General features: G+C 42.0%; 1 protein-coding gene across 1 annotated transcript; it reads left to right on the top strand.

Moving 5' to 3' along the window:
* The first annotated feature begins 18,227 nt into the window (after positions 1 to 18,227).
* On the top strand, positions 18,228 to 24,875 carry nrsn1l (neurensin 1-like). Its single transcript, XM_070984717.1, has 4 exons — positions 18,228 to 18,316; positions 20,961 to 21,043; positions 21,370 to 21,522; positions 22,792 to 24,875. Exons 2-4 carry the CDS (start codon positions 20,984 to 20,986, stop codon positions 23,194 to 23,196), a joined length of 618 nt encoding a protein of 205 aa, XP_070840818.1. The 5' UTR covers positions 18,228 to 18,316; positions 20,961 to 20,983; the 3' UTR covers positions 23,197 to 24,875.
* The last annotated feature ends 287 nt before the right edge of the window (positions 24,876 to 25,162 follow it).

Raw genomic sequence — 25,162 nt, 5'->3', positions numbered from 1 at the left:
CATCATCCTCCTCCTCCTGTCAAACCTAAATGCTCCTGTGTTTCCTCTCCAGTTCCGTTTGGACAGGCTCAGGCTCCAGGTGTTTGCTCTCCCTTTTCACGTCCAAGCCCAACAGCACAAGTTTCCTTGTTCTCACTCTTTGATTTGTTTTTGGAGTGGAGGTCTCCTCTTGTTTCCTCTGCAGCCAGTGTGGGACCTGGACCACCAGGCCCAGCCAGACTGGTCCCACTTTGTAGACAGGAAGAGAGGAAAGAGATGTCAAGGCTGCTGGTCAGCTATCAACCACAGGTGTTGAACTCCATTCAGCTGATAAGACAAAAATGATTTAGGAAAGATGTAACTTAAATTAAATATGTTGTAATTAAGGAAGTCATACGCTTATTCAAATCGTGATATTCTGCATCCCATCTGAAGCCTTTCTGTCTCAGAGGCATCGTGTTTCCTGGGGACCACAGCCTAACCTGTTTCTCACAAATGAGCACACTCAGTCCAGCTGAAAGGATGATTTCAAATCTTGAGATTATTACATCTCGTATGATTTCAATCACATCATTGTTGTTCTTCCCAGAACGTTGATCCGCTACAGTTCTCGGCTTTCAAGGAATAGTTTTAGGAAGCTCACTCATCTGCTTTCTTTCTGAGAGTGAGAGGAGGCTGAAACCACTCTTGTGTCTTTGCATTTGATACAGAGCTAGAACCATGAGGAAGTTAGCATAGCTTAGCATAAAGACTAGAAGCGGGGAACAACAGCTAGCCCGCACAACCAAAGCTTACTAATTATCATAGACAACCAGCAGAGAGGCTGCAGAAGTGCTGAGCAGACAGACAGATTGGTTGGTTGGTTAAGAAATTATTTGCTCAGACAAAGCAAAGTAGTCCAGACGTCCCTCTCCCCAGTAACTTTTCTCAGCTTCTCCTGGGGGATCCTTAGGCGTTCCCAGACTAGATCAGATATATGATCCCTCCAACATGTTCTGGTTGGACTCCTGCCGGCCTCTCCAAGAATCGTCACCTTAATGTGGCTTGCCTGTCCCTGTGACCCGGGGAGCTGTGCTGCCGGGGACAGTAGCTCTTGGTAGGGTCTCCCAAGGGAAACTGATCCCAGGAGAGGAGCCAGACTGCGGATGATTCATAGCCCCTATATGAATCAGCCAAGAAGGAGCTGCTGGGGTTCCTTCCTTGAGCCATTTCTTACCGGCGAGTGTCTGGTGGGCAAGCCTTCACGCATGGTGCTCAGCTGCAGGGATGACCACTGGGTTCGGATGGACTGAAAACCAGGTTAAGGTGAGGACCAAGGCATGCTGACCCCTGGCCTTACATACCATCTCAATATAAGAGCATCAATATTTAACTGTCAGTAAGAAAGGAAACTTCAAACTATTCCTTTGTTTAATCTAAACAGCTAAATTTAACAGAGCTATGACAAAGAACAGCAGATGAATCACTTCAAGACTTCCAGTCTGTGTGAGAAGGCATCAGCTTCACATGTCACACATTTGAAACATCATAATGCGTCATCTAATGGTCTTGTTCCTAATGCATTCCAGATTAAAGAACAGCTAATGAGGGTCTTTTCTAAAGGGCTTTACTGCAAGCCTGTTCTAAAGCAGGTACAGTATTGGAGGATCTACTCACCACTGAGGACAGAATCACTCACTGCAGTTGGACATATATCAGTTTATACCATCAGACACATGGAAGGATCAGCTCCTAATTACAATTTTATATACATACTTACTTCTGTATTTGACATATGGAACGGTATGTGCTGCTTTAACATTCATCACAAGCTTACCTCATAAAGTGATTTAGATGTAATAGCACACACACACACACACACACACACACACACACACACACACACACACAGACACACAGACACACAGACACACAGACACGCACACGCTCATAGCTTCCCACACTCAATACCTCACCCTGTCTGCCACGATTTGTGCGGCCTATCAGTCAGTGCAGGCTGACAGCAATGGCTAATGCTCCCCTTTTATTTAGCCGTGCTTCATAATTTACATTAGATTACTGGGTCTTGATCATACACGGCATATGTTGTGCTGTTTGTAGTGCACTTTAATTGTTATACATACGCTGAGCAGCAATATGCTATAATTTATGACATTTTGAAGCATTCGCTAACAACGTGTACCTTCTACGGTTTGCATGTTGATCATAAACGGTATCAAGATTAGATGTTGATCCATGAAAACATCCTTTATGGGACCTAATTATCTAGCTGTATTTAAAGATTGAACATGAAGCTAAATGTTACCTGAAAGCCAAATACAGTAGGAGGATTTACTCAATGTCAATATAAGTGATTTGTCACAACATATGCACATAGACATGTTAACAACTTTGACTTCACACTCCATAATTGGCAGGCCCAGGCTTGCTTAGTTATTCAGCGATAATGAGAATAGCTCTCTTCTTTCTCCCTCTGCCTCTCTCTCACCAACACTCACACATCTTGCAGATGTTCAACAGAAGCGGTGATTTAAGCTATCAGCTCGGCCCTTTGTGCCAACTGGACGCACGCCCGTCCCTCGGGGTGACTTGAGCAAACATCAGTAGAATCGTCATCGTCGTCATCAGCACAATATCTGACTTGAATGAAAGCACAATGCGAGCGTAGCTCCTGAGCACTGAACTTTAATCGACCTCTGCGCGGACTCGGATCTATCATCTTAACTGAGGCGATCTGGAGATGACAGCCCTGCGTATCCATCATGAGAACTGCTCAGCCCTGACACACATTAAACCTGAAAGAGCACAGATTCAGACTCAGTAGAACTGACAAGTTTAAATTTGATAAGTGCTAGAGACCAACTTATTCCATTCTTTCAGGACATAAATCAAACCTGTATGACTTTCCTTTGACTTTCATAATCATACGCACCCAAAACATAAATATGGAAATATGCCGTTCCTTTGTAGTGCCCTCTGTTAAACTTCACTTTACATTTTAATACTTCTCTCCATTCTAGCTTGTCTATTTCTTTGTTAAATCCCCTCTGTTCTGGCTGCTGTATCGCTCCATATAGAAAGGTTAAACACACCTAAGCAGAGGCAGTGTGACTGATGCCAGGGCTGTTTCTAAATGTTAATGACACCCTCCGGGCAGAGCGCTGCACACCGCAGTATCCTACTGTAGAGTTATAGCGTGGCGGTTATGCTATAGTGGCTCCATCTGTGCACGCACACATCAGAATGTGTGTGCTAGCGCAGACAAACTCACACACCAGGGACGGACCACTGTACAGCTGGCACGCAGCCAGGAGTCCTTCCACTGAGTGGTCAGGGAGAGAAATCAATCAAACATGGCTTGTCAGGCCCCTGAATCCATTATGGCGGGGAGAGTGGTGAGGCTTGAGTAAACAGGAATGACAAGGAGAGACAATTAGCAAAAATTCAGGCTGTTGTTAGAAGCAAGCTTGGGGATTTGGTAGTCCTGCACGGCCTAGCTTGGCCCACCTCGGCTTAGCTCCGTCAACAGGCTCGGCTCGCAGCTTTATTGCTGGTAATTCACTAGCCCTCAGTGTTTTATGCCCTCTCGCTTTACAGCCTAAGCAGGCCAAATCCATTTAAATAAACACTAGTGCTGCAGAATGATGGCTGAGGTGTTTAAAAGCACTGATGCAGGACTAGCACATACACTGCATCACAGCTGGGGCCATTACAGCATTTCAGGCCAATATAGTATACAAGTATTGAATCAGACAAAGGAGAACTGGCTGAAACTGAGAGCATCTTTGAATTTATATACCGTACAGTCGTGGTGTACATGGCTGCACCACACCTATTGTAACACATGTATCGGCTATGCCTGCAAACGTGGTGTAACACGCTGATCTTTGTGCAGAAGCAGTTTGCTCAAAATCATCCCCCTACCTGCTAAATTAGCCGAAAGATCTGCCGCACTTGAGTCAGGAGAAACGATGTGCGGAGGGCTCTGTGTGCGAGTAAGTGTGCAGCCATTACTCATACGTAAACTCATTACATTGGTCTAATAGCTCTGTCTCGTGACCGTGCCTGTGCCTGCCTATATGGAAAGAACATTAGTGTGGCCTATGTATGGAACACAGTTGGAGTTCATTCATTCTTCTCTATGGTATGGATCAGACAGATAATTAACTGCAGGGACATGAAGTCATTGTTCAGTTGGAGATATGGGCCTGGTCTAATAAGAGCTCACACTGTGGAGTGGCGAGGAGAGAAAAGGGCGAAATTACAGGAAAGGGTCTGCTAATGTCTGCTGAATGACCTGCACTGTCTCTTTGCACCGTACGTTATATCCTGTGGTCCCTATGCTATAATATCTCTGTATACGGTGCTCATTTTAAAAGTCCCCATCCTCTTAAAGATGTGTTTTCCTTATTGCAGCTTCACTTGGGTGTTTGACCTTCGCCGTGCAGAACCTACAGTATAAGGCTGTTTTCACCTTCGCCTTCTCTGCGCTCACCTTAAATCTCAGTTCAACACGTTTACATACAAGCAGAGTTTTATGACATGACAACCAGTTTGGAAGCCAGTCGAGACTCAGTATGCACACACATATCTGTGATGTGGACACCTGCAGCCTCCAGTTGCGTAAGACTGAGAAAAGCCTTTTCAGTAAAAGCAGGAGACGTCTCGCGTCAAGCAGTTAAAGCTGCTCTGTGGAGTTTTCTTGTAAACAAACAAACATTCTGTTTACATTCAGCATTTCTCACCTTGACACATTATGTGCATCCTTGGGAGGTAACAAGCACTGTGAATGGATTTATTTCCTCGTAAAACATATGGAGATGATTTTTTTTAACATTTAAACTGTGCATTGTTTACATCCATGTTTGCTAGCTTGCGGTCTTGTCCTTTGCTGCATTTTTGGTGCACTGCTGAGCTTCTTGCACATAACCACCACCTCCAGGTGAAGCTGTCCCTGTCAACCTCTGAACGTTTGTCATGAAAAATATTTAGAATTGTCCAGTATAAAATAATTCTAAGGGTTTCAAATGAGATAATTTTACATTTTATTCGAAAAACCAGAGCACCAAACAAAGCAGAGTATTTTTATGTATCCCAAGAATCTCATTTATTTGCAAATTTTAAAATTGACTTAGCTTTCATTTTTTTGATTTAAACCTCGCTGTAACTGCTTTGTCTGCTGCTGCATCACATATTTGATGCGCAATATGTCAGATCTGCAGTCTAATACAGCTTCATGTCTCAAAGCTCATTGGTTGTCTGTGCTCTGGTGAAACCAACACAATGTTAGAATTGTGATTTTGATGTGCTTAAAGAAAGAGATGGTGTGAGAGCACTGAGGAAAACAGCGAATAAAAATAAAACGGATGAAACGATGTTCTCCCTTAAATGGAAATTCAGTTTTTTAGAGCTCAGCGAGTTCCCCTCATAAAGTTAAATTTATGTCCCCTGCTCGGCTGTTGTCTGGGGCTCCCACACAAGGCCAGCTTGTGCTTGGCCCAATCTATAAATCCTAACCCTAGAACTTTTGAATGGACCTCTGTGCTGGACCCTGTCTGCAAGGCCTAGGAGGGAGGGCCCCAAATTACAGAACCTCCACAAGCAGTCCAGTAAGAAAACAACTGTGACTTTTATCACATCATTCCAAGAACTGCAGGGAACTCTCACCGCACAGGGCCATAGAGGAGAGGCATCTCAGTTTATTTCATCTGTAAGTGTATTCGGTGTACATATGGCTTTATAAAAGGCCTCAAAATCCACAGCGATCGCATGTCTCAGAGTGCATGGCTGCTTCACTCAATCTGTCCCTGTGGAATAGCATGCATGTGTGTGGGTCTCGGTGGAATAGCTAATGCATTGTATATATACACGTCTCTGTGTGTGTTTGTGTGCGTGCTAGAATATTTATCAGAGGACAACTGCACGAACTAAAAGCATCAAATAAGCAAAGAACCCATACTTTTCACACGCATGTTCATATTTTTGGTCACATTGATTCCCATCCTCTGCACAATGCTGAAGGCCAACAAACAAGACAGAGACAGGACCAAGTGGAAGATTATTCAGAATAACATATAGGCCTCTGTGGGAGTCCTGAGAAAAGTGAGTGACAGCATCAGAACAAATTGTGATGAAATGGTTGCATCACCCCATCTGATAGCCGTCTCTATACTCGGTATCCTCTCTTCTCACATGTATGATTCATATAGATGCATGGAGGATTTCTTCAAAGCTCTCACATGTTTATTAGTCCATAACATCTGACGCATTCATGTTTTCGCTCCCAAGCCACATTTGACATTTTCTGGATATGATGAATCATTAATGATGACCTCAATAGGCTTTCACATCTTTGGCCCACAGATCAATAAAGTGGTTAGGGGAGTAGGTCAGCAGCTCTCCAGAGGTGTCTGTCAGTGTGTGCGTGCGTGTGTGTGTGCTTATGTGTGCGAGTGTGTCTTTGAGCGTGCCTCCAAACAGTCACACCCAGCAAGTGACTGTAAAATGTTGGTGCTAATTGGCGGCCAAGCGTGGCCCTGTCTCCGGCGTGACTCTCTGGGGCTGGCAGAATTGGGGCTGGTTTTCCAAGTTTTTTCCAAGCAATCCCTGCCTGCGAGGCTGTGGGAGTTCCATCCATTATTGATCAGATTCAAGGATGAAAGCAGGAACACTCAGTGGGGACTGTGCATCTTTGGCCCCACACAGGAGGAAAAAAAAAAACTGCCTTGACCGCCAACTCTGTGTGTAAAGAGACAAGGAAATATCTTTTTTAGTAATTCACATTGAACTCAGCCAGAGAACCACACTGTCTGGAAAACCAAAGTAAATAAGCTGAATTTATGTAAAATGGACGCGTCACAGTGTGAATCTTTACTCACCCCTAACATTTAGAAGCACGGTCCTCACTTAGATGTTTTGTACCCAGATGATGACATTGTGTTATGCTCTGCTTTGCCAGCCTTGGCAGCGACTCAGCTCAGTGCTGTTCAATGATTCAGCTGTGTAGAATTGACCTCCACCTCACCTTGGCAAGGCTCCTCAACCAAATGGACATTTGGCAGCAAGAACATACACTGGATACACAAGCGTGTGCGTACGCCAGAGATAACACACACCAACTCGCAGAAATACACAGGCACACGCGCACACTCTGGGAAAGGTTACAATGGTGCTTGAAACAAAGGGGCAGATGGTTGACAGTGATACAGTGCCAGTACTGGCAAGGTGGTTAAAATATGCATTTCCATTTGTGTGTATGCCTGAATATGTCCCTATACATGTCTCAGAGTTTTTACTGGGATAATGTACGTACTTCTCCCAGCAGTATGTTTTTATGATGCAGATCTGTGTATTTGTTTTGGCCAGTTAGCGTGTCCCTCCAGTCCCACCTCTAAGCAACATGCTTTGCCAGAAGTTGCTGTAATATACTTTGAAATTTTACAATGTGCCATAAACTCAACCACTGCTGGTGGTGAATCATCATTTCAGGAAATAAGGCTAATTTGCATAGAAATAGTAAAAGCTAATAAAAATGCTTAGAAGGGAGCTTATCTACTGTTTTTTTGTTTTTTGTTTTTTGGGGGTTTTTTTCTGTAATAACTTCCCATTGACATATTTTTTGGGCTACACACATTTAATTCATAACCCTTACAATTTCAGTCCTGGTTGATTTGCTGACATCTGTGGCAGGTTTAATACTACAAGTCCCAGAATTCTGTGGACAAACCCTGTCTGAGCAAACAGCAGAAGTCACAATAAAAGCCTTAACACGTTTTACCAGTTAAATGCCTTTAATGTCAAACAGCACAAGTAGGAAATCTTGGGTTAGCATTAGCAGTAACGTAATGCAGCCCTGATATGGCATCAGAAGAGTGAAGGGTAAACAGTGAGAGATAGAAATGTATTAAAATTAACTCTAAAATTCATGCTACATCATTTCCTGTGAATTCCTCTTGCATCAGTAGGCAGTTTGGATCCACGGTGGGAATGGCGGACCCCTCCACTCACAATGAAATACAGTACAGAGTGGAAATTCTCAAAAATTGAGTTGTATTTCATGAAAATCTCGGGGATTATAACTGCAAAGATTTAATTTGCTATCCGAAGCCCTCTCCTCCAGCTTCCACACCTGACTCCTGAATGAGACTGTCCACTCCATGTCATTGGCATATTCAATGGCCATCCACTCTAATCCATCCTGGGTCGTTAGCCTTGTCTGCAAGGCTAATCATCATCTCCTCTGGCTCAAGTTAGCCAAAGAGAGAGCATCACCAGAATGAGACAGTTAAATATTCATGTCCCACTGCGGTGTAATATCCTCCTCCATGATGTTTGAACCTTTTGACCCAAGGTAATCAGCAGTAATCACACGGCCACGCAGGACAGTGATAAGTTTGATCACTTGATGGTGGAGTCTGATGAGCTTTTGACACCGCTGAGTACCGTGCATCAGACACAAGCTCAAACTATGATCACCACATCCAGCACACACACCCAGCGCTCGCAAGTAGCACTCCTGATGACAGACAGATCATTTCACCCCCAGGCATGTAGGTATGACATCATTCGATTAATAATGGAGCAATTAATTATGACCTATTAGACTGATGAATTAGATTAGATAGAGAAGAGGAATGTAGCCATGTGATAATATTACATTGGGATACATTAATGACTTCTTGGGGATGGGTGGGGGTGTAGGATAGAATTTATATGTGCCAGTTTAGAATGACATACAGCCAGTTATCTAATTATATCAATGATAAATGGTGTTACTGATATGATAATGATTCCTTACTCCAACGCGGTGATATTCTACTGTTGTAATGTGATTACGCCGGGATTTGTGGATCTATATTGTGAGACTTTGATGTCTCACAATGTGACAGCAGACACCATCTTAAATGAAAGTTTCATATTGATGACACACTTAGCCTCATGGAAACCACTGGTGCGTTCAGGGTATCTTTGAAGCAGCTGTGTGGATGGTATTTAATGCATAAAGACATTATATGACTTTGAAATATTTATGTAGTTGTTCCATCGCACTGGAAGGGCAAAGATGCTTCCAGTGACAAATATTTCTTCTGTAAACACATTTGATATTTTAGAAATCGGTGCTTAAACCGTTTGATAACTGGCTTCATAGGAAATGAGTTTTATGTTTGTATGTTTTTATTCTACTGGAGAAAAGGGTAAAAATAAACTTGTGAATTTTACTCATCAGGCAAAGTGTAAACACATCCCACTGGCGGTGTTTCTTCATAGATATCATTAATGTACTCAAGCTCTAACTGAAGCAGCTGCAGGAGGCTTTTAGTAGATAAACACACTACACGGCCTCAAATATGTATGCTGTTATTCCGCTGTGTGAAGACTGAAGAAACAAAGGAACTTGCATTGATAAACTCAAGCTTCCACAAAGCCCTGTGCTGCATTCCACTGACATCTAGTGACAGATCTGGGAACTGAGATAACACACTGTGTCTGACCCTGTGCAGGTGTCTGTCTGTGTAATCCCCCCCATCCCACCCCCCCACAAACACACACACACACACACACACACACACACACACACACACACACACACACACACACACACACACACACACAAACCACTTCCCCATACATCACTGTAGTCTTATTGATCTGCTCGATATGACCTTGAATGATCAGACAAGTGGAAGCGCCGCCTTGCAATGAAACCCATCCATTCCCTCTGTCTGCTATCTGCCGCTGTAATGACTTGAGGGAAGACGGGGAGCAAAAGGAGCCCATTGAGATGGACCCCTGAACCAGTCAGCTCTGCAGCGGCCGTATGTCGTGGCCAGCCTCCCCTCCAGGCACAGTCTGTTCCGGGTAGCGGAAGAGAAGTGGGTCAGTCTGTCTGAGATGCAAGAGATGAGACGTGAGCTGGGTAATAGATAGATAGATAGATAGATAGATAGATAGATAGATAGATAGATAGATAGATAGATAGATAGATAGATAGATAGATAGATAGATAGATAGATAGATAGATAGATAGATAGAGCTCAATCCTTAGCTGGATTATGTAAGTGGATTTGTTCCCAGGATAGCCCTGTATCTGAATACAGAATATAGTGTATTAAAATGATAATCAGTAGATGAATGATGAAATTTACCCTCTTGGGCCGAAAGATGAAGAGGAACCATGCTCCAGGGCCTTATGGAAGAGGGTTTTAGTTGGGTGTTTTTCATCCTCTAACATGTAGAATCTAACAGGATATGTAAAACATTTTTGCCTGCAGCTGAAACATGACATGAACAGTTAATAATGATGATTTTATTCCGATTTCAAATCACTTTGATGGCTGCTGAAATCGGTATGCATGTAAATGTCAAGCCCTGTGACTTTTTATCCATGATGTAAAGATTTGGAGGGGGATATGCTGGTCGAGGCCTCTCTTAATTACAGATACTTCATACTTACAGTAGACATTGCTGAAATATAGAACTGCTGTAAATACGTTTACTCGGGTGTTGTGTTCAGAGGGAGATTTCAGATTTTTTGAAGTGGGGTTGTATGAGGTACTTCTCCATAGTCAGTGTATTCGCTCCAGTAGATGGAGGATGACACATCACCAGTTTGGAGAAGCAGCAGGAGTAGCCATGTAGGAAGCTAAGCAATGTGCTGCTGTGGACGGGGTCAACAGTGAAATGTTGTAAAAGGAGGCGTACCTAAAAAATCATTATCACTTTAAATGTACATTATATATATCTAAAATATTTTCAACTCTTTACCTTTCCATCAGACAGCCCTTTCATGTGGAAATACATTTTCTCAACCATAGAACTTACATATTCCTGCTAAATAAACCAGAAAGACACTTGCTGCACCCAACCATCAGGTAAGAAAACACTGAATATCTACAAACACATGAACGACTTACCAAACAGCCAGTAAAGAAATGCCGTTTCCCTCCTGTCTCTCTTTCGGCCCCTTCACTTTCCATCTGCAGACGTTCTTCCTCTGTATGCTCTGGTTCAGAAAGGAATTCTCTCATCTCCACAGTAAATTGCATTTTGTTGTTGCTGTTATAATCACTCATTTTCATTTTCTGGTGTTTATCGCCTCTTCCATAATACGCTGAGACTCTGACCCAAACAGCTGATCTGCTGCCCAATACAGTGCATGGCCTGCAGAGGAATACAGGAGCTTCAGAAGCTTCCAAGTGAAAGGACTGTCTGATGTCAAGGTAAAGCTTTGGAAATATTCTAATATAGCATACACTTGTTGACCCCGTCCACAGCAGTGCATTGCTTATCTTCCTACACCGCTACTCCTGCTGCTTCTCCAAACTCCAGACAAGTGAGGATCACCATTTACAGTCGGTAACATACTGACTATTGATAAGAACCTCATGCAACCCCTCTTATTCAAGCTACCCCTGCAAGTACAGTTTTTAGTTACTTAAACTGAGCATTTCTACTTTCTGTTACTTTATACTCTTACTCCATTTCAGAGGCAAATATTATACCTTTACCTTTACAACATTTATTTGACAGCTATAGTTATTGCCCACTTTGCAGATTAAGATTTCACATACAAAATTAATACTGTAGTGTGGTTAAGTTAGCTCCATGTCTCTCTCACGTGATAAAATACTAAATTTTTAATGGTCAACATCACATAAAAAGACCAGAAGCAACAATGAATTGATCCTATTAACAAGTACTGTCTGTGTATCCACAGCCTGATTTATCATTCCTCAGTGCCACAGAGATTCATTCATCAATGAGTCACGCCGTTGCTCTGGGTGACATGTTCCTTCATTACCATGAACACAACCACTGTTCTTATTTGACTGAATCCCACACACACCATCCTGCTGCCACTAGTAATCACTAGAGGACCAAATGCGTGTCATCCTGCAGCTTAAAATAGTCCTGAGAAAGGCAGTTTTTACTCCTTTTTTTTTTACCCATCATCCTATTCACTGTTGGTTTAGGTTTCAAGTGGGATAAGAAAAATATAGGTCTTCAAAATGCTGTTAACACAATGATATAAGTAATAATAACCCATTACAAAGTCTGAATGAAAACTTTTTGATACTTTAAGAACATTTGCTGATTACATGCTCTTACTTAAGTTGCACTGAATGTAAGACTTTTACTTATAATGGAGTAAGAAATCTTAATATCGCCACTGACTGCAGAAAGCACATCAATCAGAGACCCAGAAGAGACATTTTTCAATAGACGTAACTGTCTAAGTCTTGTAAAAGTACAGACATATTGTGACAGCTTTATTTTTGCCTTATGTCTCCCCCAGACTTCCACTGTCTGGAAATCAAATTACAGTGAATAGTGCACACGCACTGCTTACAGACTTTTCCCTCCTGACAAGCACAAGTGAAGCAAGCATGAAGCCCAAAATGGGAATACATTTAAAAAGGTTTTTTGAGAGAAGGTTTTATAGCCCACGTCAAACAATAACGAGCGGTATGGCCATGCAGGCGCACATCAACACACAGACACATGCACACACTCCTCTGCCTGTTCATCATAGGATGTGACACCTGACGGCCCATTAGTTCCCAAAGTGCTATTCTATTCTATGAATTCCTCTCCTTATAGAATATTTAGACTCTGTGTGTTTCCCTCCGCTTGTCAACACTGGATGCATTATTCATGTTAATGTGCCATTATCTGACGCTCTGCGTGATGTAACGCAGCCATTCCCTGGCCCTGCACCCACATCCACATCCAGTGACCTTCTGAACTGTGCTCTGCCATCACCCTGCCTGCAGCGATGCAGCAGCTCCGCTTCATATAATACACAGGGGTAGAGGGAATTTGTGCTTTACAGAGGCTTTATTGTGCAATTAAAATGTGTGCTTACTAAAAGCAGAGCTACATTGAAGATAACAAAAGATTTGAGGTTTTAACGCAGCTTGGGTGCATCCGTAACTGTGCGCCTGTAATACCTGCTTTTAAGAAAGAGATAGAGAGCAGCAGAGTGAATTTAACCAGCATTTAATTACGCAATTAAAAAGGTATGCCTGTATTTGAGATAGACCGATGTATCCTGACCATATGCTTGAATTTACAAGAGATATGGCACAAGGGAGAAAAGAGAGGGAATTTGAGTTAACAAGCCCTTGGTGCAATTAAAAGATAAGTCAAAGCCTGCAGAATGATTTTTGAGTTTTAATATGCCTTTTGTGAATCCATAAGGTATGCCTGGGTTTGAGATAGAGAGAAGAAAAGGAAAATAGACTTTATCATGCTGTAGAAAGGTAAGCTTACAAAACATGTGTCTGAGATGTGGAGAGAGAAAAAGAAAGAGGCGCAGAGGGAGAATAGAAGGAATGTGTTTGTCTTTGTTAGAATTTGTTTGAGATTTTGGGAAATACGCATATTTGTTTTCTTGTCAAGTGTTAGACAAGGAAACTGGTGCCACTCCCTTGTCTATATGGTAAATACATAGCTGAAGCCAGCTGCTGGTTAGCCTTGCTTAACTTACCCTGACTCACAGCCTAAAGTCTGCCAACACTGGCCTGCCTATGAGCTGAGCGAGGCTAGCTGTTTCTAGTCTGTGTGCTAAGCTAAGCTAACTGCCTGCTGGCTGTAGCTTCATATTCAGTGTACATACAGTGCTGTGAAAAAATATTTGCCCCCTTCTATTTTTCTTTTTTTTTTTTTTTGCATATTTGTCACACTTAAATGTGTCAGATCATCACACAAATTTTAATATTACACAAACATAACCTGAGTAAATACAAAATGCAGTTTTTAAGTAATGATTTTATTTATTAAGGAAAAAAAGCTATCCAAATCTACATGACCCTATGTGAACAAGTAATTGCCCCCTGAACCTAATAAGTGGTTGTGCCATCCGCAGCAGCAATAACTGCAATCAAGCGTTTGCGATAACTGGCAATGAGTCTTTCGCTTCGCTGTGGAGGAATTTTGGCCCGCTCTTCTTCACAGAATTGTTTTATCTCAGCCACATTGGAGGGTTTTCGAGCAGGAACTGCCTGTTTAAGGTCACACCACAGCATTTCAATTGGATTCAAGTCCGGACTTTCACTCGGCCACTCCAAAACCTTAATTTTTTTTTTTTTTTAAGCCATTCAGAGGTGGACTTGCTGGTGTGTGTCAGGTCGTGTCCTGTTGCATAACCCAAGTGCGCTTGAGCTTGAGGTCACGAACTGATGGCCGAACGTTCTCCTTCAGGATTTTCTGGTGGACAGCAGAATTCATGGTTCCATCAATCACAGCAAGTCGTCTAGGTCCTGAAGCAGCAAAGCAGCCCCAGACCATCACACTACCGCCACCATGTTTGACGGTTGGTACGATGTTCTCTTTATCAAATGCTTTGTTCTTTTTAAGCCAGATGTAACGGGACGCACACCTTACAAAGAGTTCAACTTTTGTCTCGTCAGTCCACAGAATATTTTTCCAAAAGTCTTGGGGATCATCAAGATGTTTCTTGTGATGTGAGACGAGCCTTGGAGTTCTTTTTGGTCAGCAGTGGTTTTCGCCTTGGAACTCTCCCATGGATGCCATTTTTGCCCAGTCTCTTTCTTATTGTTGAATCATGAACACTGACCTTAACAGAGGCAAGTGAGGCCTGCACTTCATTAGATGTTGTTCTGTTGTGACCTGGATGAGTCGTCGTTGCAGTAATTTTGGTAGGCCGACCACTCCTGGGAAGGTTCACCACTGTTCCCAGTTTTCTCCATTTGTGGATAATGGCTCTGACCGTGGTTTGCTATAGTCTTAAAGCGTTAGAAATGGCTTTGTAACCCTTTCCAGACTGATAGATTTCAATTACTTTGTTTCTCATTTGTTCTTGAATTTCTTTAGATTGCGGCATGATGTGTTTCTGTTCGAGATCTTGCATCCTACTGTACTTCACTTTCTCAGACAGGTTGACAAGTGATTTCTTACTTGAACAGGTCTGGCAGTAATCAGGCCTGGGTGCGGTCAGTGAAATTGAACTCAACTTTCCAAAAATGTGGTTAATCACAGTTGACTCATGATTCAACAAGGGGGGCAAGTGCTTTTTCACATAGGCTCATGTAGATTTGGATAGCTTTTTTCCCTTAATAAATAAAATCATCATTTAAAAACTGCATTTTGTATTTACTCAGGTTATGTTTGTCTAGTATTAAAATTTGTGTGATGATCTGAAACATTTAAGTGTGACAAATATGCAAAATAGTAAGAAATCAGGAAGGGGGCAAATACTTTCTCACAGCACTGTACATGACAGTTATATCAGTCTTCTCATTCAAGTCTGTAAGAAAGGTGTATTTCCTAAAAAGGCAAAGTTATTCCTTTAAGTTCTAACAATTTATGGGTTCCAGAAGTATAAAAGGTGTTTCAAAATGAAGTACAGAGACTGGAACCTTTGTGAATGTCTATATCTCAATGGCACGTACTGAGCTACCGACATGTCAAAAAGCATCTTCCAGGATAGCGGGCACGCTCCCTACCCTGACAAGGATTAGACAAGTGTAGAAAATGAAAAGACTGAAACTGTCTTCTCAGTCATCAAACCTAAATATTGTGGTTTTGGAAAATGTTTTACTCTTTCTATTTGATGAGCCAACAAATGAAAGGCTTTTCACAGCTAATTAACATGATGGCTTGGATGTTCCAGAATATTGACAGCTCCTTTATGGGCTGGTGTGGGTTGATGCACAGGTTATTTTTAAGATACCAGACAAGCACAATGCATAATTTACCACACCAAAGGATCACCCTCCCAAGCTGAAGGAATAAAGGAAGTAATAAGTAGGTTAGGCACTACAAGTAGGCTAGCGCCCCCAAACCTGTTACACTTCCACTGTGTGATCATTTAAAAAGCTAACCTCAACCTTGCTTTCATATTAATACTATTACCTGTGCATGTGTGTATGACTGTGTGCACCTTTCATGTAATATGGTGGGTTTTTTACTGATTTATAAAGTGTAAAGAGGCTCTCCGGGTGATGTTCACTAAACCGAGGTTGAAGTTGCGTAAGGGAAGCGAGGCATGGATTCAAATGACTGATAGCACTTTACAGCAGCTTCTAAAGAGAGTAGATGTAAAAATAAGAGGTCTTGTTTGCACATCATCTTAAAGGGAAGTGTAATTATCTATCAGCCAATCAACACCTAGCACTCACTTCCTGTGTCTGACCTCGTTGGACTCGTAACCATGGAAATTTTTTTTTCCTCTAGAGCACAGCTTGGTCATACAAAAACACGTGTGTGTGTGTGTGTGTGTGTGTGTGTGTGTGTGTGTGTGTGTGTGTGTGTGTGTGTGTGTGTGTGTGTGTGTGTGTGTGTGTGTGTGAACAACAAACAAGAACAGTTTTCTGTCTCTCTCTCAACAGGGCACCTTGGAAACAGTCTCGTTCTGCCTTTTATGGCTTATCCTACTGTGTCCAAATAACAAATATACAGAGATGATGAACCACTGCCCCCATGAGTGCACACACACACACGCACACACACACACACACACACATGTATTCTCCCTGGTAGGCATATGTGAAAATGACAGTATTTGTTTTCTTTTCATTTGGGATCTATTATGACAGTCTGCATAAATAATGCATCTTCACAAAACACTGAAAAATTTACAGACCACATATTGGCACATATCTGAATGTGGACTGTGTGTGTGTGTGTGTGTGTGTGTATGAGAGAGAGAGAGAGAGAGAGAGAGAGAGAGAGAGAGCCTCTTTTAACATTATCTCCGCTGCGGACCCTGCCTTCAAGCGAGCCTGCCTTTATTGAGAGCTTCTGCTTACAGAGGTAGAAATGCTTCTTTAGTTTTCTTCCCTGGAGGCATTATCAGTGACTGACAGCTGATGAATGCCACTCTCAATTTAAGCAGACTATTCTGTCAGACTGGCATTTGACGGGTAGTTCAGAGACTCTTGAGTTGTGTAAAAACTTGCTTTACATTAGAATATTTATCTCACTGGCAGTGAAATGTTAAAAGGATGCAACCACGAAGAGTTCTCAACTTGATTGATTTATGTGTGCAAATGTTAATGTTTTTTGTTGTTTGTTTTTTGGAGGAAACCTTACTTATTTGAATAAAAAATCATTATGTATTTCTTTGATATTCCTGAAGAATGTTGTACTTATTTTATAATGCTCAATACTAAGGTTGTGCTGGTAAAAGTGCAATCTTCACTGATGAATGAATGAATTCATGAATGAAGTGAAATTGTACAGAAAAGCACAATAAAGAACAGAAAAGGCCAAGGTATAAAAAAAAAAATCTGAATATATTTGGACCAAAGATGTGAACCCTGTGGGACCCCACAGGTAATGTCTGCTAATCATGTAGGATTTAATGTCCCAAAACTTGCTCTAAAAATCATAATCATAAGCTTTTCACTAAACTTCCACTTTATAGCCAAACGTAGTACAATTTGGGAACATTTTGAAGATTACACCCCTATATGATTTTTGAAAATCTAAACCCACAGCCATTAATACAGCAGTGATTTAGCACTGCACCACCACAAAGTTAGGGGACACACAGGAGACTGATCATGAAAAAGAAAGGTCAAAATCAAAGCATCAGAGGCCTAAATGCCCGGACTTATGGCCCCTAGTATGGGTCAAGATGAGGTCACTCAAGAAAAGTTTGAACCAATTCAAAAGCCCCTGTGGCCCAACATCAGACTAAACAAGCTTCAAAGGGATAATATCTCGACAGGTGCAGAATGCGCCGGGGGGATTTCAAACGGCTCATCCCAGCTGAATAACTGACAACAGTGCGAGAATATAAGAACGCCGATAAATATATAGGCAGTCTTAATCTGGCTTTCATATAATACCACTAAATATTCCTTCAGGCAAGTAGTGGATCCATGGTACCCCATGAAGAGTTGAGTGGTTTATGCTTTAATCTCCTGTGGTATATGGACACATATTTCTGTTTTATGCTCTTTTCCTATAGTATTTTAAAGTTTTGCTGGGATACTGTGTAGTGGAAAGAGATGATGAGGAAGAAGGTCAAATATAATAATAAAATCCAGCTTCATACCAAGAAAGGCTGTGAATTCTTCTGCTTAATCCAAATGAAAAGATCTTTATTTTGAAAGAGTAAATTGTGTGTTGTTTGAGAAACATTACTGATTGATGGATAGTGTAGATGCTACCATGAACCTAACTTGTGACAGACTTGACTTGAATCGTTTACCTCATAAGGATCATCATCAGTTCACACGTTTCTCTCTCCGTGCGCGCATGCTCAGTGTCTCCGTTCAGCTGATTCACATCAGCAGCAGCGCTGGAGATCAACGGCTCCGACAGCGCATGGATCCCCAGTGAGAGGAGCCAGCACTCCGGCCAGGGGGTAAGACAGAGTCCGTCAGTGGTTGTGAACTCGATTTGGGTGAAAAGAGGAGGCTGCAGTGGTGGTGGAGGCAGGGACAAAAAAAAAAGAAAAAAAAAGTGCGTTGGAGAAAAGTGTGAAATGGACTGAGGCTGCATGGCCGCGATGACTCACTGATGTCCAGCGCTGGCGGTTAGTTTGTGTCTGCGCTGAAAAGGAATAAGCTCCATCTTTCTGTTTCCAAACGATGCGACCAGTCATATCAAAATGCGACATATTTTGTCTCATCAGTTGGTTATTGGCATGGGAACGCAAATGCATCCCACATGAGTGCGGGGCGTGAAGAAACCCTGTTGCGTATTCGGGGAGCTTTAAGATCCAGCAAGACAAATAAAATGCTGAATTTGGTGTTTTTTAATGGGCTCAATGTGGATTTAACTCGCGTGAGAGTCTGGAGGAAAGTTGGGGCAAACTTATCAGCACCATGGACAGCGCTGTGCTTCAGTGTAGAGCTGTGTGTTGGATTGGACACCCGGCCAAAACCTAGACCAGGTTCAACATGTTTTATGACCGTGGGAGGAAAAAAAATCTGAAATACATCTGTGTGAAAAATAAATAAGTAAATCCCGTTAGTATTCTAAAGCAGTGGGTTTGGTACCACACTTTAGAGCGTAATCCATCATAATATACTGTGAGTCAGCCTCAGAGCTCCACATATTAATTCAAGCGTATTTGCATATTAAAGAGCTTTGGTGGAACAAGTACTCAGATCCTTTACTCAAGTCTAAAACTACTCCGTTACAAAAAATCCTACTCCCAAGTAGAGCAAAGTATCATCAGCAAAACATTCTTACAATTATTTAAGTAAAAGCGTTGGTTTTGCATAAACTGGGTGTCATGATCTATGGAATGGTTACACTGTTAACACTGATGCATCAGCGCATTAAGCAGCATTTGGCTGGTGGAGTTTTAACATAAAGTTAGTTCAGTGGTCGTAACTGAGGGGTCAGCCTCCTGCAAAGGGTCACAGCATTTCTAGAATATTGACCAAATTTTACATCTTTGGGCTCCAAAGTAGCATAAAATAGAAATACTAAAGTAAAGTACAAATACCTCAAAATAGCACTTAAGTATAGTACTTGCGTACATGTATTTAGTTGCTTTGAATCTCAGGATGTGTTATACGGTCATGAAAATGAAATTCAGAAAGAATGTTGGAAGCCATATCAAAGAAGTGACATTAGCATTCATATCATGACCAGTTCAAAGATGCACATACTACCAAATTCATCATAAGGGTCAAATATCATAGTGTGAGTCAGTTAGATGGAAGAAGTATTTAGCAAATCAAAACAGAGCTAATGTTAACATGTTAGTCTGTTATACTGCAGAATACTTCAGGAACCAGTAACTGAAGCAGTCATATAAATGTAGGCCACAACATTTTCCTCTGAAATGTAATGAAGTAGAAGTATAAATTAGTATAAAATGGAGATACTGGAAATAATGTACTGGAGTCACTCAGCAGTGCTTCACACATTCATTTAAAAGCATCATCAAAAGTGAGGTCATGCAAAGTTGAAGTTTTCCATTGAAATCGTGTTAATTATGGACTTCCCCGCCTCGCTTTTTCGTTAATTCATTCTTCTAATTGTGTTGACATTCAGCTTGAATTAAACCAGAGAGGTCAGATCTTTTTTCTTTCAATGGAAAAACTGAGCCCAACAAAAATTACTGGGATGTTCAATGCTATGAAAATGAGATTTTAAGTTGATGAAGTCAGCGGCGACATTCAGCGCTCTTTTCAGAAGATAATATGATACTTTTTTCTAAAAGCTTTACTCAATAAGGTGACAGCACGAACTGCAACAGGTAATTTAGGGTTAATTCATGACAGTCCATTGAAATAAAATTTTTTTGATATTCTGTTTATCTGTTTTAATGTTTTTCTTCAGCGTGAGAAGTTTACTTTCTTGCATTGCTTTGTATTACTTTTGTTTATACCCCACAATTTCCAGTTAAAACAAGACCAGAGCTTCTAAACAAACATGAATCACACGGAATCGCAAAAAGCATGTTTAATTGGACAGAGGTTGGTAACAACTCACCCTGTCAGGCTCGAGATTTTGGCCTTGGAGGAGGGTGAAAACATCACATTACCCGAGCAGGATGTTCTCCTCTGGTGATTACTGATTTGCTTTTCAGGGTTATGTTTCAAATTGCAGTCGGGTTAAAGTCACTGTTTAGTACAGACTGAGATAAGGCATGTGTGGCTGCTGAGAGGAACAGTTGGAAGGCAGAGAATGAAAGAAATCAATCAAACCACCTCAGGAGAATAACAACAGAGGGACGTGTGTGCTTATGCGTACGAGGAAGAATAGAGTGTGCACGCACTTGCATATGTGTGACTCATCCGTGGGTGGTAATAGAGCTACCTCAGGGCCATGGTAGCCGTCAATCGTTCGCATGCGGCAACAATAACTGGGGCAACCTGACGACACGGGCCACGATTTATAACCAGTCTCTGAGGGGAGGGAGGCTCTTATTGAAGGAAATCCATATTCAGCAGATAAACAGTGTTTGTGTCACACCAGCCTCGCCGCAGAGAATTACACATATCAATCTGTGCGCCACCCACAGCATCTATCTGTGTCTTCTTCCGCAGGTGTACAAGGTGCGTGAGGTGCGATGGCGCTGTGCTCTGACGCCTGTGTCTCGGGCTCAGGAGGAGAGTCCTCCGGGAGTGAGGTGAGCTTCAGTTTGCCTGGGTGATCTTCGAGTTTTATTGGATTTTATTGCAGCTAAAAGAGTCATGATCAACATTAGTCAGGTGTGCAGAGAACATCGGCTTACACTTTGTTAAGACTTTAGATTACAGCCCACGAATTCAGTGCAAATATTTCGCATGTGCAGTCGAATCACACAGCGTCCATTCCTATAGGCAGGCTGTAATCCGAGGTGTTATCGAGCCTGTGCTTCCGCCAAATGTGAAAGAGAGATGCAGGCAAATGAAACCACTGAGGACGTTTATCTTCCCGTGTAAATTGGCCCCTTTGTGCACATCATCCTTCCAGGCAGGTTCTAGCTGTCTTCAGTTTGGGGTTCGTTCCTATCTGCACCACTTCTATGAGGAGTGCTCGTCCTCCATGTGGGAGAGGGACCCAGAGGATCAGGGGTTCGTCCAGAGCCAGAGGTCAGCCCCGTGGTGGAGCTCAGCTGTGTGGAAGGTAGAGGAACCAACTACTCACCATCAGTAAACAAACAGTAAACCATTCCACGAAATACACATCAGACAGTGTCGGAAATGTGTCTGTCGGCGTCTTCAGTGCTCAGCCTCTCTGGCGTTTCTTGCATTGTTTAGTCGCTAGACATATTGAGTATTTCCTTTAATCAGTCCTTCTCTGATATTTGGTATACATAAATATCTGTTAGTGACTGATTAAACACAATAGAGATTAAATCCACCACTGTTGTCTTTTATGTCCCAGGTTTGTTTGAAATGTAAGCAGAATCCCCCTGAGAGACGGCAGGTCACATATCCTCATAGAAAGTAAATTCAATCATGTAGTAGAGTCTTGTAAGTGTATTTCTTCATGGCATTCTGTCTCTCAGTCCAGCCCTTGTTTCCCACTACCCTTACAAATTTTTGAAAACCAGCTTTTTATCCTGTCGACCCTGAACTGCTAAATGAATCTAAGCATTTCATATCCTGTTGCAGCAGACCAAACACCAGTGTTGACCAAGGCGAAGGCCCAATAAAATCTGTTTTCATTTTCTCCAGGTTCCGTTTTATTTTTTCCCAAAGTGCATGCACGTTTTGTCATCTGGCAGTGTCTAATAATGTGGTGGATGAATAAAATGTCTACTTCATGGAACATAACATTGCACTATTTTCCATTAAACAGGGACACTGGGTGAATATTTTTCCCAGGTTGTCAGAGCAATGAGCAGTCCTCATCAGTGCTCTACCTTATTAACAATACATTAAGATTCAGTCATGGAAAAGGTGTACTTTTTATTCTACCTTTATGACAGTTTTTCACCAAAAGTTCTCCAATATTAGACTGCCAAATTGCCCATGCACCTCTTACCTTCTCTCTGCCAGCCTCACTGTCGGTCTGGGTAAGGCTGCAGACAGACGTACCACCTCTGTGACACATGGTGTCGCCTGTCGATTGTTTTCACCTGCCAGTGATGAGCTCCCCCAGTGGAAAAACGCTCTCTGATATAATCATGCCACATAGTGCACACAGTGCATTTCAGACTGTTGCCTCGATGATGAACTGCAAGCGCTGGTGTAGTGGTATTTGTAAAGGTGAGGGATTTCATGTAAGCCCCCTGCCCATTTGGCAATTTGGATTTTTTTTCACATCACAAACAACAAAATGACCTTTCCTAACAAGTGCAGTGTGCTGAGGAAAGATTACCAGCTGCAGAAAAAAAGGACAGGGCTGCACAAATTACCACTTTAGGTTTCTATCTCTGTCTTCCACTAGGTGTCCTTGGCCCTGGGTCTCCTGATCCTGACTGCAGGTATTACCAGCCTGTCAGTCGGTTACTCCACTCCACATAAAATCGAGTCGTTCGGAGAGGGAGACCTGTTCTTCGTGGACACCCAGGCTGTAAGCTTCAACAGGGGTCTGCACCTCAGCACTGCAGCGGGGATAGGGCTCTCCTGTCTCGGCTCGGCCTTGGTGGCGATGGGGGTTGTCGTTTGGATCCTCCCCAAGGCCAACTTGAAAGAGAGGCTATTCCACAGACCAGGGGAAGGAGAACAGAGAGGAGAGTTGGGGCCAAAGTGGAGGGTTCCAGGGGATGTGGTCACTAAGCCACCAGGTATAGAGGAGAGGAAGATACCCATCACACTGTCGAAAGTGGAAAATGTGCAGCTCACTTCTTAAAAAAGATCCCTGCTGAGCTACATGGTGTACAGGCTTTTGTTCTAGTCCCGGGGCCTCATTTACCTCGTCTTATTATTGGTTTTGATCAGTTGTTCAAGTCAAGGTTGTTTTGTGACCTGGGTGTTACAGTAGACGCAAAGTTTTGGACGCACCAGGATTTAAAGCTGCAAAATTTCATGGCAAAATCAATTGATTCCCCTGGAATGACTACGATCGGGGGATCCACTCTTCAGTTTGACTTTGGTGAACTTTGACATGCAAATTTATGCTGCTGACCACTAGAAAGCTGTCTTGACATTGCTGACATTTCAGGGTATGGAGAGCCAGAGAGTCCAAAATAAAATGAGGATGAACTCCCAATTTTCTAACTGACCATTAGACTGGAACTATTTTTTCTCTTCAGTTTCTCTTCAGAGCAAGCACAACACTCGAGAGAAACTGGGGAGAAGCTTGACAGCTACAGCAGTTCACCAACTAGCCTTGCAAGTAGACACTACGTCACCAAGCTTCTGGTCACATCTTTTTCATGCAGCCAAGCTAATGTCCGTTCATGGTGGCCCTGTCGTTTAAGACTTAGAAAAGGTACTTCTCAGGATTTAAAAGCACAAATTGATCTAAAATACTAAATTAAAATGTAAGACAAGACTTCATTTAGAGACTTTGTGGTTCTCTTAAACATCTTGCAGTGCAGGATAGGGATGTAGGTGTTGACCATAGACTGTGTTTGTGCAGTGCACTAGTGTTGTATTTTAAAAATACAGTGAGTAATGTCCACCTCAAACCTCAAAGAGAGCTGAATCCTACTATCAGCTGGTAGAAAATTATATGTTTTTACCTCCCACTTGGTAGCGTTTGGTTTTGCTCAATATTTTTATAAATTGTTTTTTTTAAGTCACAGTGTAGGATCACAGGACATTCAGAAAGGTGCTCACATGCGGAAGATGTCAAGGATATAAAGAATGATTAACAATTCTATATCTACATTTTCACATTTCTGCACTAATGCTCAGCCCGCTGTGTTCAACGCATGTACAGTCAGATGCACCTGCACTCACCCGCTCACCCTCACACCCACACGCATGCACAAATTCGTGCTCCATTGACAATATCACCTATTTTCTCCCCACTGTAATCTGGCTCCTTAATTGCCTGCAGTCCATGTCTCCAGGCAACAGTTGGGCTTCAAGTGCTCTATTTTCAACTCAGAACAAAGACCCTTTTCTGATTGGCCCAGCTCTTCCCCTCTCTTTATTTTTACACCAATCAGAGTTTTTATTTGCAGGCGTACACAGCAGCAGCGAGTAAGTGGTGACACGCTGAAGTGAGAAATTTGCACTGGCACCTTAGAGGCCACTTGTTTGATCAGGTCCTCTAGTTTAGTTAAATTAGTTTGAGTAATAGAGTTCAAGTTAGACAAAAAAGTAAAAATAAAATAATCATGATGTCCTGATTGGTTCATTGCACTGTCCCCCGGATGTTATTATTGGTGTTTCATTGTTTTATTGTGATATTATTTTTGATGAAGATAATGGAATAAAAGGCGAATCAAGTGTCACCCGAGTAAAATGAATGACCAAAATAAAGTTGTGATCAGCATACCTAAATGTGTTCAGCTTTGTTCATGTTTGGTTCTATTTTATCAATATATTGTAGAAAGAATATAAAGCTATTTTAAATCTACAGTAAGTGGTATTATTGATGTTTTTGTTCAGTCAAATAGTTCATTGTAATGAAAGACTGAAATGGTTGTATGGAGTGCTGAAGTCACTGAGGAATGATTTAATTTATTTAGCTATTAGCTGCTTTTAGCTCTCCAACAATTTATTTTATTTATGTATTCCACTTATTTCTCAGGGACAGTGCATATCATGTACCCATTTGAATGATGGCTTTTTTTAAGCAAGATGAGTGTTGGCATCTAAGTTCATGTCAAACCACTCTCTTTTCAGTTCTGCCACTGAGTGAT

The sequence above is a fragment of the Chaetodon trifascialis genome, chromosome 17 (genome assembly GCF_039877785.1).
Source record: "Chaetodon trifascialis isolate fChaTrf1 chromosome 17, fChaTrf1.hap1, whole genome shotgun sequence".
Lineage (NCBI taxonomy): Eukaryota > Metazoa > Chordata > Actinopteri > Chaetodontiformes > Chaetodontidae > Chaetodon > Chaetodon trifascialis.
The sequence above is the reverse complement of the archived record's forward strand: the minus strand, read 5'-3'. Positions and strand labels throughout refer to the sequence as shown.

What these genes read in the sequence shown, in the direction of transcription:
- nrsn1l (XM_070984717.1), top strand. Translation starts at nt 20,984, where the DNA reads ATGGCGCTGTGCTCTGACGCCTGTGTCTCGGGCTCAGGAGGAGAGTCC. An exon ending in GAGAGTCCTCCGGGAGTGAG is followed by an intron (nt 21,044 to 21,369) that starts GTGAGCTTCAGT and finishes TCATCCTTCCAG; the next exon opens with GCAGGTTCTAGCTGTCTTCA. An exon ending in GGAGCTCAGCTGTGTGGAAG is followed by an intron (nt 21,523 to 22,791) that starts GTAGAGGAACCA and finishes GTCTTCCACTAG; the next exon opens with GTGTCCTTGGCCCTGGGTCT.